Raw genomic sequence first — 14,193 nt, 5'->3', positions numbered from 1 at the left:
CGCCACTCTGCAGTGGGCAGACCACAGGGCCCAGAGCAGCACATGCCCCTGCTACCACCCGAGCCCTCCCACCCTCGCCCCTCCCCATGGCTGAGTCCCCCCTCTTCCCAGAAGCTGCCTTCCAGCACCTACGTCCGTTCCACAAGCCAGGACTGGACTGATGCTCCTAGGCTACACTGCCCACCTCTCCATCCTCCCACTGCCCCTCTTGGTGGAACTGAGTGAACCTTGGGCTGAGACTCCCCTGATCCGGCCTCCGAGGCTTTGAGGCTCACTCAGAACGGAACCCAGAGGCCACTGGCCACTGTGGCCTGGTCCGGCCTTTCCTCCAGCACAGACAACAGCTGCTCAGGATGTGGTCCTCTGACTGATCCTCTCAGGGGGATCCCTGAGTGGCTCTGAGGCAGGGCCGGGAGTGAGGGGGACTCTGAGCATACCTACAGAACTCACCGCACAGGGAGCCCAGCCTGGGGCCTGACAGAGCTCAGGGTGCAGTCAGACGGGGCCCTGGGCACTGCAGACCTCATCTGTCAGCAGAAAGGGGAGCCCATGGGGTGGAGTTCCAGCATCCCCAGCAAGTTCCTGGCACATGGGGGCCCAGTAACTGCCAGAAAAGTGGGTGAAGAACAGATCTCTCTGTCCAGCCCCTCACTGGGCCCTGGGGACCACACCTGCCTCAGGGGCAAAGAGCCTAGGCCCCTGTGAATGACAGAAAGTCCTTCTCTGGGTCCAGCTGAAACCTTGCTCCCTCCTCCTACTGTGTGCCCCTTTTTCCCTGGGGAGGCCTGTGACATCTGGGCCTGGGGCATCTCTGCTCTGGGCTCCAAGGCAACAGGTCTGCAGCGAGAATGGCCAGTATGCCCTCAGGGTAAGAGGAACCCCTGGGGTTGTGCAGAGACCCCCAGGCATCTGCACACTGACCTGATGCTCCTGCCCAGCAGCTGCCCACCCTCCAGCCCACCACCACACATGGGGACACGAGCCGGAGAGTGGACCCCAGCCAGCCTTTGGGACATGCCAGGGCCAGAGCCTGAGGCCTGGGATCAGCTGCCCACTGCACAACATAGCTCAGCGGAGCTCCAGGTCTGAGGCCGGGCAGTCTGGACCCCACGTCCTGCCCAAGAGGAGCCTGGCTCTGGCCACCCCTACCCCCAGGGGACAGTGTAAAGAATCCTAAAACAGAGGAAGATGGGGAGGGGAGACACCAAGAGAGAGCAAGCAGCAGGAGGGAGCTGGTCCTCCATGAATACCCAGCCCCGGGGCGCGTGCCCAGGGAGGCCAGGATTCCACCCCACTCACCACCCTCGGACATTACATAATCCAGCACAGGGCTCTGGCCTGTCTTCAGGGCCCCGGAGGCCCAGTGGAGGCCATGGCAGGAGGCAGGCACCTGGCACTGGGCAGCACTTCGGAGTGGAGCTCTCCAGGACACCACAGCACTCGAGGGCTTGCAGAGCCCCAGCCAGACCTGCTGTGAATCACCAGTGACGCTCCATGGATGCTGCCTGGAGGGACCCCAACCTCAGACCCCCTCCAGACAGCCTCCCTCTGCTGCTCCAGGGGCCACTTGTCAGAACTCAGTCTCCTCCCCCTGGTCTCAGCACATGTTGAGGGGGTCCATGTTGAGAGGGCAGTTTCCAGCCTCAGGAGGAGATGGGCAAGAAATCCAGCAAACATCCAACCAGACCAGCATCAAAGGCGCCCCCCACTCCAGCAGACACCTAAATGACCAGGAATCAGACCCCCCCAAGCAAACCCCCAACCAGACGAGCCTCAGAGGACCCCCCCAAGCAAACCCCTAGCCAGACCAGCACCAGAGGACCCCCCAGCAAACTCCTAACTGAACAGCATCAAAGGACCCCCTCAGCAAACCCCTAACTGACCAGGCATCAGAGACACCACCCTAAGCAAACCCCCAACCAGATCAGCATCAGAGGACACCTCCCAGCAGACCCCTAACCAGACCAGCATCAGAGACGCCCCCAAGTAAACCCCCAACCAGACCAGCATCAGAGGACCACCCCAGCAAACCCTGAACTGACCAGCATCAAAGGATGCCCCCAGCAAACCCTTAAGTGACCAGCATCAAAGGACCCCCCCCAGCAGACCCCTAACTGACCAGCATCAAAGGACCCCCCCCAGCAGACCCCTAACTGACCAGTATCAGACCCCACCTGCAGGACCACAGTCACAGGATGGGGAAGAGCCTACATGGAGCTGGCTCTGATGGCTGAACATGACACTGCTCGAATGCCCAGGCTCAGACATACACCAGGGTCAGCCCACGCCCAAACCCAATGTCAATGGTCACTCAGACCTTGTGTCTCTTGTCACCTCAAAATTGGACAGAGTCACCCCACAATCAGGTATGAAGTCAGTGGTCACCCACAGCAAGGCACAGCCTCCCTGGCCTCCATACTTGGACCGTGTCACCACTCACCTCAGCCCACGCCTGCTGGAGCCCTCTGGCCCAGAGCTGGTGTCCTCTTCCTCCCAGAGTGCTTTCCTGCCCTTCCATCACCTCTCTCAGCCAGGCCTCCCCGGCACCCAGGGAGCAGCCTGTGTCCACACGCCCAAAAGGAGAGGAAGCAGCAGGCACCCCGACTGTGGAGGGGCGAGCCCAGGACCAGACGGCCCTCCCTAAGCAAACCAGCCCGCACACCCTCTCTCCTTCCCGCAGGAGGCCAGTCCCGGGAGAGAGGACTCTGAGCTCTAATTACATGTCCTGGAGAGAAATCCCAGTTTAATTTGGAGCAGAACGAGAAGCTGTGTTTGGAAATGTCCCCTCGGGGAGCCACCTGCCTGAGCTGGGACACCTTTCTCTGCTGTCCCTAAAGACCAGGAAGGAAAGCACCAGGCTGGGGCCATGACTGGGGTGGGGGGTACGACACTCAGAGCTTCAGGATTCTGGGGTTCTCTGCCAGTAGGAAGAAGTCCCCAGGGTCTGAGGGGACCCTGCCCCTGCCCCGACTCCCAGCTGGAATCAACCCCTCAGGACCAAAGGGTGGGATGGGGTCTTCAGAGGGGATTGGGAGGGTGGAGGCAGTGATGTGGGGACAGCACCGGGAGGCCAGACACACATGGGCCAATTACAGATGGGCTGGGGACGTGGATGCCACACTCAGAGGTGCCAGAGGGTTGCCTGTGGGCAAGAGACTAGACCAGGACTTGCGCCAGCTCCACCAGGCCCAAGAGCCCCTCGCCTCCAGCTGGGTTCTGGTTCCTGCTGTCGGCTCTGCACCCAGCACCAGTCCCTGCACCGAGAGCCTCCAGTGGCCTCTGAGACTGCTCTGCATCTGCACTCTGTCCCTCCTCCTGGGTTTGCCCAGACCCACTACCCCTCTTGCCTGCTCCTCTGCTCAAGATGCTTCTCAGGGACCTTTCCAGATCCCAGTGAAAGGACAAACTTATCCCCAACCTACCCGAGCCTTCTGCTGCTCACTGCCCCGCATGGTGCATTGTTTCTTCACTGTCTCTCCCGGAAGAAGGCAGCCTCCAGCTCGCTGCTGTGCCCCAGCAGCCAGAGCATTCAACACCCACCTCCCACAGGGCCAGATGGGTAAAGGGTGAAGGAGGGAGAGGAGCAGAGAGGGAGCCGAAGAAGAGGTGAAAAGCTGGGATGCAGGCAAAGAGGTCTCCTCATTCACTCATTCTTCATTCATTCATTCATGCCTTCGGTCCCTCTCCCTTCCTCTGGGCCCCCATCTCATCCTATGTCCTCATGCATCAACCTCTAACCTTTTCCCACATCACATCTCCACTGATGCGCTTACCTCCTGGTTCAATGGAAACAGACACAGAGGAGAATTTCTGCAATATCCCTTCCTTCTCATCTGCCAACCCAAGCACACACATTCAGCTCCTCCTCCAGCTCCTGCCCCTATGGATAGACAGGCGTGGACCCCGGGGTCCTGGGTCCCTCTTCTGCTCCAGGACATCGCTCCAGCACTTTCTGTCTGCATTGTCCACTAGTCCTGGCCTCCTGGACCATGCCCACCAGCACACAGGCAGTAGCCCTAACTTAATAAAAGCCACCTGCCCTCCAGCTCCCCCTGCCACTGCCCTACCTCTCTGTCCCAATTTGCTGCAAAAGTCCCTAGAATGTAGAAGAACTGCCTACAGGTGTTCAAGGCCCCTATTCCTGTGGGAGCCTTTCCAGCAAGCTCTTAGCCAGAACCCATCACATGCCAGTCGATGAATGCCGCGCTTACCTGTCCATCCTCCTCCCCACTCCTGAAACACATCCACCACCTCACGGGCGAGCCCCGGCCATCAGCACAGGGCTCCCGGCCACTCAGGGGAGCGCCTCCCCCATGATCCCCACTCCGCGGGGAGCCTGCCTGTCTCAGGCTCTAAAGGCCACCAACACACCTGTGTCCTGGTGCTGGCACCTCCAGCTATGGCCTCTCTCCAGTAGCTAGGGCTCAGCCCCTCATGTCCTTCAGAAGCCACTCGGTCCTGGTGCCTACTCTGACCATGCGACACAAAGAAGCCACCTCCCAGCCAAGACCCCTTCCTCACGCCTCTTCCACATGGGAAAAGGACGCATGGTGCTTCCTTCTGCAGCGCGGGCTTCCAGGGCGCCTACCCAGGTACCACGAGTAGCCATGAAGAACTGTCTTGTGGAGCGCACGTCCAGGGAAGGGGCGGTGGGAGGCAGACGCTCAGCGATAAGCGTCCCAGGTCAGCACCATGCACAGTCACAGGGCGCCTCCCCTGGAACGCAGCCCCCAGGGCAGGCACGTGGTCCCATTCACTGCTGTGTCCTCAGTGCCTGGCAGAAGCTCAGCAAATCTTGAATAAACGAGTGATTAAAGAATGACAAATGGGTGGGGGGAGCATCAGAAGACAGCAGCTCAAGTGGCCAGACAGACACATGGACAGCAGGGTGGGCGGAGGGATGCCAGGCGGAACGGCTCGCTCCTGTGGAGCCAGGACGGGTCCTGCCCCGACCCCAACGCCAAGGGTGCAGGAGTATATGCAGCCAAGAGGCTTCCCTGATGCAGGGTGGGCCCGTCCCACCCAGGGCACTTCCCCGACCTGTACAGCACCCCAGAAGCAAAAGGGACCCCAGCTGGCCTCTGGAGACCAGCCAGCTCTGCCAGGCGACAGGGCCTCCCCGCCAGAAGGCCTCCCCTCCCCCATGGGCCTCCAGCCCTCTGAGCACCAATTAAGTAAACCCTAATTAAAAACAACAAAATAACGAGAAATAAGGCCCCCCCATGGCTGCCCACAGGGACCTCAGCTCAGGGTTCTTCCCTGATTCCCAAGGGTCAGCACTCACTCACCCCAAAACAGACCCAGGGCCTCCGTGGTCATGCAGACATACACACATGAACACACACATGCACACACAGGTTCACAAGCTCCCACCCCCAATGTGTCTCTGGGCCAGCGTGTGTGCCCCCGTGGGATGCAGATCACCCTCCTCACCTGGGGGCTCCCCTCCCAGCCGAGTGCCACCTCTGGGGAGAGCAGAGACTGACCCAGACGAGAAACACAGAACAGAGCAGAAGAGAGAAAGACACAGGAAGTATGGGAGAGAAAAAGCAAAAAACACAAAGCAACAGACACAAAGAGGGAAAGAAATAGAGAGACAGGGCGGGGGCGGGGTGGAAGAAAAGATAACAGGTCAGAGAGGCAGAGAAGCTTTGAAACACAGAGACAGAGACGAAGAGATTAAGGAGGGAGACGGAGGGCGAGAGACACACAGAGAGTCAGGGAGACAAAGAAACAGGATGGGAAGGAGGGACGGGGAGACACAGACGGAAACAGGGAGAGAGACAGAGGGGGGACAGACGTCCTCGTGAAGAAAAGGAGAGCAGCAGAGGTAGGAGAGGGAGGGGTGAAGAAACAGGGAAGAAGAGAGAGGAAGAGGAAGGGACCTCCTAGGCCAGGGCAGGGGGGCAAAGTTAAGGTCTCAGGACCCTTGGGACCCTCTTGCTGGAGCTCCCAGGAAGGTGAGCCCCTCCCGTTCTCTCCTGTGCCCAGGAGTGTGGACAATGGCAAGGGAGCGCAGCCGGCGTGCCCCACCCTACGAAGGCTTCTCCCAGCCCTTGCTGGGGGACATAGGCTCCCAGGACCTGGAATCAGGATGTGCTGTTGGAAGACCCATGGGTCCTGCCCAGGTGTTGGTGGGGGCTCCTCGGCCTCCCCACAGGCTCCCCGCAGCCCAAACACATGGCGACATGGCAGCATCCAGGCAGGCAGGGTCCCACCACCCGCCCAGCTCCCAGTTGGCCCAAACACAGAGCACTGGCGCTTCGATAACCCACTAATTCAGCCAACGTGCCCTGGCCCCTCCGGGGGCCACCCCAAGCTAGGCTCTGGGGACATCTTGAAAAATAAGACTCTGTTCTTGTCCTCAGGGACTGGCATCTAGAGGGAGGGAGAGAGATATAAACAGCCCGTGACACTCCTCGACACCTCGCACAGTGCCCACTGGACCGTGGGGAGCACCGTGCCCTCCGAGGGGCCACACTCACCCCTAGCCTCCCCACCAGCGTCATTGGTGGGAGCATGAGTCTCCACAGAGCCTCAGAGGCTTTCCATAAATGTCCCTGATGCCACACCCACTGTGGGGAGAGAGCATCGCCAACAGCAGGCAGTCGTGGACAGCACCCCGCACACTGAGGAACCCCATTTCCCAGCAGAAGTCTCCCCACTCCCTTCCCTTCTCAGTCATTGTAGAAAATGGAACAGAAATCAGAAAGTTGCCCAGAAAACCTATGAATTCCGATTTCAGAGGCTCCCATCCCGACAGTGCTGGTGACAGGCCAAGGACCGAGGGAAAAGGATGAGGCACAGCACACAGGCAGCTCCGTCACGCCACAGACACCCCCGAGGCCCAGCTATCAGCAGCTTGAGCAGAAGGGGCAGGTGACTGAGGGCGGCCCACTCTGAGGGCCTCAGTCAGGAGCCCAGAGGCCACTTAGCCAAGTGTGTTTCTTCCCCACAGGCAGGAGCCCATGGAGGCCCGAGCCCTAGGCCCAGGGGCTTCCACAGTCGCCTCCTCCCTCCTCCGCCTTCAGCCCAGACCACCTCTGCGCACCACTCACCTGGCCGAGGCAGGCTGGGGGTCACTGGGCACCGAGGCCCGGCACCCCTCCCTCGGGCGGAGTGTTCTGGGCTGCAGTGGGGCCCGCTCCCTCCTCTCCAGTCTGTGCTCAGGGCCTCCCCAGGACCGTGAGGCTCCAAGAAAGAACAGACTGCAGTCCTTGGCCCAGGGTGGGCCCTCTGGGACTTGGGCTGTGCAAACAGGTTCTGAGGAGTAAATTCCCCAAGCGCTCACCGCCACCCCCAGCGCTGGAGCAACAGGCTCAGCCTGAGCCTTCAGCCACACAGTGCCGCGCCCTACAGGACCCATCCCACAGAGCAAGAGACTGAAGCCCTGAATGTCGGCGGGGTGGGGGGGGGGGGGGTGCTCAGCGACGAGGAGCAGGGCGCTGCTCTGCCTGCTGCCACCCGGCCCATCCCCAAGTCGGCTTTCTAGATCTCCTGGGTTGTTTTGTGGATCTCAAGCTGGTAATCCTCAGGGTCCATTTGAGGAGGAAAGTGGTGGGTGAGACACTGATGTACACCTTCCTGGAGCCAGAAACTGAAAACACCTCCTGTGCAGAGGCTCGACCAAGAGCAGCCCCAGCTCCAGGAAGACGTTTCTGCTGTGGTCTCATGCAGAAAACAGCTCAGACACGTGAAAATGCCTCTCCCAGGTCGTAGGCCCACAGAGACAAGGCTGGAGCCCAGGATTTACAAAATAAGGCCCAGCGCCCTCCACTGTCCTGGGAAACCCCTCCCCACTGTGACATGGCCACAGAACCAGGGCCCCACCCCTGTGGCTCTGTAAGCAAAGTCACCTGAACACAGATCTCAGCACGGGCACCTCGCAGGGAGAAACAACCCTGTCCCACACAGGACGCAATCAGAGATTTCCTCCCACACAGCCACCTGCTCCCACACCCGCCCATCCCGGGCAGGGCTATGGGGCCACCAGTGTGGACACGGCTGCCCAACCGCTAGCCCCACGCAGAGGGCACCCCCAGGCCCAGCCGCCTACCCTGTGAGAACCACCACGAAGTCCATGACGTTCCAGCCGTTGCGCAGGTAGGAGCCCTTGTGGAGGACGAAGCCCAGAGCGAGGATCTTGATGCCCGCCTCGAAGCAGAAGATGCCGATGAAGTAGGGCTCCGTGTCATCCTGAGGAGAAGCACAGAGCTGAGGTCGCCACCACCCTCGCGGGCAGCAGGCCAGGGCAACAGGCAGGGCAGGCTGGCGAGGATGCCACTGTCCCAGCTGCGAGGCCCTACCCGGTGCAACACCCCGACTTCTCCACCTTGGCTCTTTGTCAGGGCCCCATCTGCTCCTCTGCTGTGTTCGCCTAACAGGGAACGTCTCTCGGTCACAGCAGGAAGGGCCCTGGGTCAGGGGAAGCAATAATGACGAAAACAACAGCATTTGTGGGCTTTTTCTGCAACAACTAGGGTAATCCTTTCAATGCCCCACCCCATTAAGTGCTATCATCATCCCCATTCTAGAGGAAACTGAGGCACAGAGACATGAAGGAACTGGGTCAGAGACTCCCAGCTTGTTCGAGGCACCAGATTCAAACCCAGAGACCATCTGGGTCTGGTCCTGGGCTCCACCACCACACAGGCTGCGTGGGTAAGGCCCAACTCCCCAGAGCAGGGCCCAGACCCTGTTTATTCATTCAACACACATCTTCTGGATAATAAAACGTGTAACTCTTGGTGGGAGCAAACAGGGCCAGACCTCAGGGAGCTTCTGGAGAGTGGCAAGGAAAAGAATTCCAGCTGGAGGGAACAGTGCGAGCAAAGGAACGGAGGCAGGAGATGGCAGTGCCCCTCCCCCTGCACAAGCTTGCATCTGTCACTCAGTCAACAGAGCACCAACTGGGGCCAGGCCCCTCTGGTGCTGAGCAAGGTGGGGGACCAGCTCTAGGAGCTTGGGGAGGAGGACATCACATGGAGACACGCACAGACGGTGTGGCAAGTGACCAGGGGCATAACACACTTGGGGAGGGTGGCAGAGAGAGCCTATGTGCAGGTGAGTCCCAGGGAGCCAGCCCAGGGGGCGCATGGGCGCACGGGGAGGGTCGGCGTCTGCAGCTGCCTGCACTCAGGGCTGCTTCCTGAAGGAGCAGACAAAGCGGTGGTGGGGAGGGTTTGCCCTCAGGACTGTCCCGAGCCACAGGAGGAACTGCCCTTCAGAGGCTGCTCTGCCCTGCCAGGGCTGGGGGCCGGCCATCTCGGGGCTGCAGATGAGGGGGTGCCAGGCTGGCTCCCCGTGGATGCTGCCAGTTCCCACTCAGGACCAGCAGCCTTCCTCCCCCAAGAATCCTAGCCCTCAAGGGTTCTCCCCACACAACCTGGTGTACCCTCAGCCTGAGCGGAAGCCTCCGCCCCCAGGGGCCCAAGCAGTCAAGTGCCCCTCAAAACCCAGCTCTCCCATCCTGCCACCCTGATGCTGACTCATGATGGGGATCATCCCCCAAGAGGCTTCTGGTCTAGTTTAGTTGGAGGGTCCCCTCTCTTCGAGGGAAGAGGCTACTGACTAACTGCCCCGGGGGAACAGCTGGGCCCCAGCAAACAGATCTTCACAGAAAGCTTCTGGACAGACAGGAGATGAGCAGGCCAGAGCTGGGAGACCCCTCTCCTCACAGCTCTTCCCCTCAGCCCCACCCGTAACCACAGCGGCTAAGGGGCAACTTAGGGCAGGGGTGGGTGGGCAGGCAGCCATGGGCTTGGGGTGGGAGAGGACTGCAAGCTAGAGGCTGAGGCCAAAGGTCACTCAGGGAGTTGATGGGCGGGTGGGGAGTGGAGCTCCCAGAGAGAGGGAGCTGTGGGGGCCCCACCCCATCCACGAGGCTGCCCCTGCACTATGCAGCCCTACCTGCTCCCCGGCAGCAGCACCAGCATCCAGACCTGAACCCTGCACTCGCCGCTGCCCCTCCTCTCCAGGCCTGACTCTCTGTGTTCCACCTCCTGTCCACTCTAGGGGCCTGCAAGGCCTCTGCCTGCACACAGGACTATGGTCAGCTGGGGTTCCTCAGGCCCCGAGGCCAAGCCCAGGGGCACATTCCTCTTGTTTTCCCGGCAGCTCAGTGCCCAGCGCCTAGAAGTGTACCCACCCCCATCACCACAAAGATGCTCTCCCTCAGCTGCCAGGATGCCAGGCTGGCCCACTCGAGCCTGCTGCCCAGCAGGCACAAGCCTGAGCCTACTCCGTACACTGGCCTGCCTGCCCTGCCCCCGTGGCCCCTCCCCCACCCCCGGCCTATTCCCTCGGCCCTACGCCAGCCAGACTGCCTTGGAGACAGGACGATGCCCTCTGGCATGGTATTAGAGGCTCCCTGCCTGAATCCCCAGTTCTCTCTCACTTTTGCCCTCTTCTCCGGCCTCCAGAGTGGACGCTCAAAACCAGCATGCAGTAGGCAAGGGGCCCACAGAAGGCAAGCGACCTCGTCTGGCTCCACACCTAGGCAAGTCGCCCACAGGGACCACATCCCACTCCTTCCCTCGTGGCATGGCCGTGCTGCCCTTCACACTCCTCCTCCCCTGAGCCCCACAGCTGAAAGTGGCCCCCACCCCAGCCTTCTCTGTGCCTGAAGAAACGGCTGCTCCATGAAACCTCCCTTGCCCTGGCTGTCCACTTCCTCGCCTTCTCTTGGTGCCCAGCCCAATTGTGAGCACCCCCAGAGCAGCTTTATCTGCCTCCCTTTCCCCATCTAGGGCCTGCGATGGCCGGGGGGAGGGGAGTTCAGGGCCCACACTAAGCACCAAACAGGCCCTGTTTCATCAATGCTTGTCTTTGCTGAAGCAAGGGAAAGAAGATTGGAGAAGACCAGCCACTCGCCAGAGTGTGGGGAGAGGGATCAGCCTCTGGATGCCGGATGCCCCAGGAGAGGTTGTCTCCTCGGGGGCCTCAGGGCCTCTAGCAGCTCTCCAGCCAGGCCCCAGGACCTCACTGGATGCCTGCACCTGCTTTTCCTTCTCTCTGCTCTGAGGCTCAGGCTCTCTGGTCTCCAGGAGCCCACACCCAGTCCACACAAAGGGGCCACAGCAGCAGCGAGGGATGGGGGCTAGGGAACATGGCCTCACCTTTGAAATAGGGCTCAGCTCTCCAAACACCACTCTGCCTCAGCCCCTCCAGAGACCCTGCCCTGGCACCCTGACTCTCATGGGCTCTGTGCTTCAACGGGGGACACCACAGGGCTGTGGACCTCTCGGCAGGAGTGGGTGAAAATGATTCAGGATGTTTGGGAAGAAAGCCTGGGAAGGAGAGCTCCCCATGGGAGGGGATGGCCCCATGGGGAAAGGGTTTCAAGCAGGGGCAGGGAAGACAACTCTGAAGGAGAGGTTGCACCACGTGGGCCAAAGACTATCAGAGCCCAGCGGGGAAGGGTGAGCAGACAGCCCACCCCTCACCAGGGCCCACATACAGCCTGACAGTCCTGACCCTGGGTCGTTAGGAATGCCCTTCCCCCACCCTAGGCCTAAGGCCATGGCCCATTTGGGGTGGGGGTAGCTAGTGGCACAGAGCAGAACAGCTGCTGGCTTACATGGCCTCTGCCATCCTTCTCCATCAGGGACTGAGCTGGCTGCCCCAGGTCTCCTGCCCTTGAAGGAGGTGTCAGCTGCCGGGTTCTACCGGTTTCCTCCACTGAAGGAGAGGCAGCTGCCCAGACTGCCCCGCCTGGGGAAGCTGCCCTCAGCCACAGATCCTAAGGGTCTGGAATCAGACAAGCTGCTGCCACCCCACCAGCCACCCCACTCACCAGCCGCTCGGACATGGGCGTCTTGTCCCCGTCTGGGAGGTGCTGCTCCAGTGCCAGCACGATACAGTTGGCGATGATAGTGGCCAGGATCATGTACTCAAAAGGAGTGCGTGGGTTAAGGACCGGCCGCGAGGCGCCGAGGGGGAGGGGAGGCAGGGAGGAGGCCAAGGCCGACGGCTCGCACTGCAGCAGCCGCTTCAGGCCGCCTCCGGAGGAGCTGAGGATGACCAGTCCGGAGCCCTCCCCTCCCTCCCCGCCCTCATCCTCGGGGGCCGCGCGAGGCGGGGCCTCTGTAGTCGCCACCGCCAGCCTCTCGGCGCGTCCCGGGGCGTCAGCACCGCGGACAGCGCCTCCTCCGCGGCCCCGCCCGCGCCCTGGAGAGGGGGCTGCGCGCCCCCAGCGAGGCAGGAGGAAGGACCCGCAGGCACACACGCCGACCTAGACACATGTACCGACATGCACGTGAACATGCATGTACCGAGAGACCCGAACGCACGCACGCGCAGCACCGGGTTCGTGTACTGCCCGCACACACGCGCAAGCACCTGCAGCCAGGCACGCGCACGGGCTCGCATCCACACGGTGCTCACACCTACAAAGACACGGATTCGCCCTCGGGTGCCCTCGAGGCTGGCCGCACGCTGCACCTGGACCGAGGGAGCGAAAGGCCAAGTCCAGGGCAGGGGGCTCCGCCCAGGGTCCACCCTGCTCCTGCAGCCGCCGCCGCCGCCACGACCACACACACACACACACACACACGCACACACACACACAGACACGCACGCACACGCGAGCGGAGAGGAGTCTCGAGCCTCGCCCCACCCCCTCCTCGGTGAGCCGCGGCGTCCCGCTGCCCCTCTCGCCGGTCGCACCCCCACCCGGCCCAGGGAAGATGGCCACTGGGCGCCCCACGCCACCGGCCCCAGCCCCGCCGCCCGCCCAGGCCGCCCCTCCCAGACCCCGCGGGGCGCGGACGCCGCCCCGTCACTGTCCCTACGACCTCGGGCGGCCCCCGGCCCCTGGCAGGATATGGCCACTCGGTGATGCGCTTGGCGTATTTGCGGACGACGTTGTCCTCACTGAAGACGAACAGCGAGCGATTGACGGTGAAGCAGTTCTGCTTGACCGGGATGGGGTTGTACAGCGCCATGGTCCGCGCGCGCTGCGCGATCGACTGCTTGTAGAGGACCCGCTGGCCCGGCTGCAGCCCCCCCGGGCCGGGGCCGCCCGCTCCGCCGGCTCCGCCGCCCCGGGCCCGCTCTCCGCCGCCAGCGCCCCCATAGCGTCCGCCCAGCTCGTCCCCAAAGCGGACCATGGCTCCCAGGCGCCGCGCGCATCCCCCGGCCCGGCGGCCCCGGCAGGGAGGGCGCGGGTCGCGCCAGGCACTCGGAGCGGAGCAGCCGCGGAGCCGCCGGAGCAGCACCAGACCTCTCCCGGCCCGGCCGCCGCCGCACCCGACTCCGCCGCCCCGCACCACGCCCTATAAGGGGCCAGTCACGTGGCGGAGCCCGCCCAATCCACGCCGGCCCCGCCCGCCCGGCTCCCTCCCGCCCCGCCCCCGGCCAGCCGCCCCCGCCCTGCCCCAGCAGCCAGGTCCCGGCAGCCCGCCCTCGGGGCTGCGCCTCGGCACCCGGGTGCTTCCAGCTGCGCCCCAGGCCTGGGCGGGTGGTTAGGTTGCGCCCTCCGCGCGTCCCGCCCCGCGCCGGAGTCCGGCGCTGGCCAGATGCTGAACTGGGCGGCTGTGGCCAGGAGCTGGGCGGGGCTGGGAGTCATCGACGGCCGTGCTCAGCGGCCCAAACCGACGCCTCCTTTCTTCCCAGGCGGCATCACCAGTCTCGAGATGCTTCAGCCCAAATAGGGGAGGGCTAGGCCCCTGGTTGCCAGTTTCTTTCCACACCTCACGGCTCCCAGCCGCACATCGTCAGGCCCCCTTCCCTCGCTACGGACCACGGGCTTCTTCCAAGATGTTGACTCCCGGCCCCTCTCCACCCAGCCTTTCGGTGTCTTCCACGTCCTTATGAACGATGCTTTCAACTTCCTGGTCTCGGGTTTTCAGGATGCACAACCCCGTCGTGGGGCCCCGCGGCCCTCGATCACATCCTAGGCCTTCCCATCAACACACACTGAATCAGCTCCAAAATCTCAGTTCAGAGATTCCATCGTTCCACGATTCGTTCAACAAAAATTTAAAGAGAGCCTGTTGTGTGCTCTTCATCTATCCATCCGTTAGTTCAGCCTCTCCACTAATCCCTGATTCGATGCGGGGTGCTAGGCTCCCAGCTCTGCCTTCAAGGAGCTGACATTCTTATACAAGGAATGGCAAGTGTTCTCGTAGTGGTTACTTTCTGCCTGGCGCTGTTCTACGCGGTTCACACCCAAGGAGCTCATTCCGTCCTCAC

At 62.2% G+C, this 14,193-nt stretch overlaps 1 protein-coding gene across 10 annotated transcripts in view; it reads right to left on the bottom strand.

Moving 5' to 3' along the window:
* CACNA1B (calcium voltage-gated channel subunit alpha1 B) overlaps nt 1-13,255 on the bottom strand; it is a 198,347-nt gene extending 185,092 nt beyond the window's left edge. For 7 of the 10 annotated variants that reach the window (XM_070251830.1, XM_070251834.1, XM_070251838.1 and 4 more), the window contains exons 1-3: nt 12,827-13,255; nt 11,795-11,901; nt 8,057-8,196 (exon numbers count right to left, since the gene is read on the bottom strand). In XM_070251830.1, the coding sequence (XP_070107931.1) occupies nt 8,057-8,196; nt 11,795-11,901; nt 12,827-13,109 (530 nt within the window). In that variant the 5' untranslated portion in view covers nt 13,110-13,255. Of the gene's footprint in view, nt 1-8,056; nt 8,197-11,794; nt 11,902-12,825 lie in introns of all 10 variants that reach the window. The other 3 variants (XM_023629527.2, XM_070251837.1, XM_070251839.1) reach the window with 2 other exon arrangements.
* Between the last annotated feature and the right edge of the window lie 938 nt (nt 13,256-14,193).

This window comes from Equus caballus, chromosome 25 (assembly GCF_041296265.1).
Source record: "Equus caballus isolate H_3958 breed thoroughbred chromosome 25, TB-T2T, whole genome shotgun sequence".
Lineage (NCBI taxonomy): Eukaryota > Metazoa > Chordata > Mammalia > Perissodactyla > Equidae > Equus > Equus caballus.
Note: the sequence above shows the minus strand (reverse complement) of the source record. Positions and strands in the feature narration are given on the sequence as shown.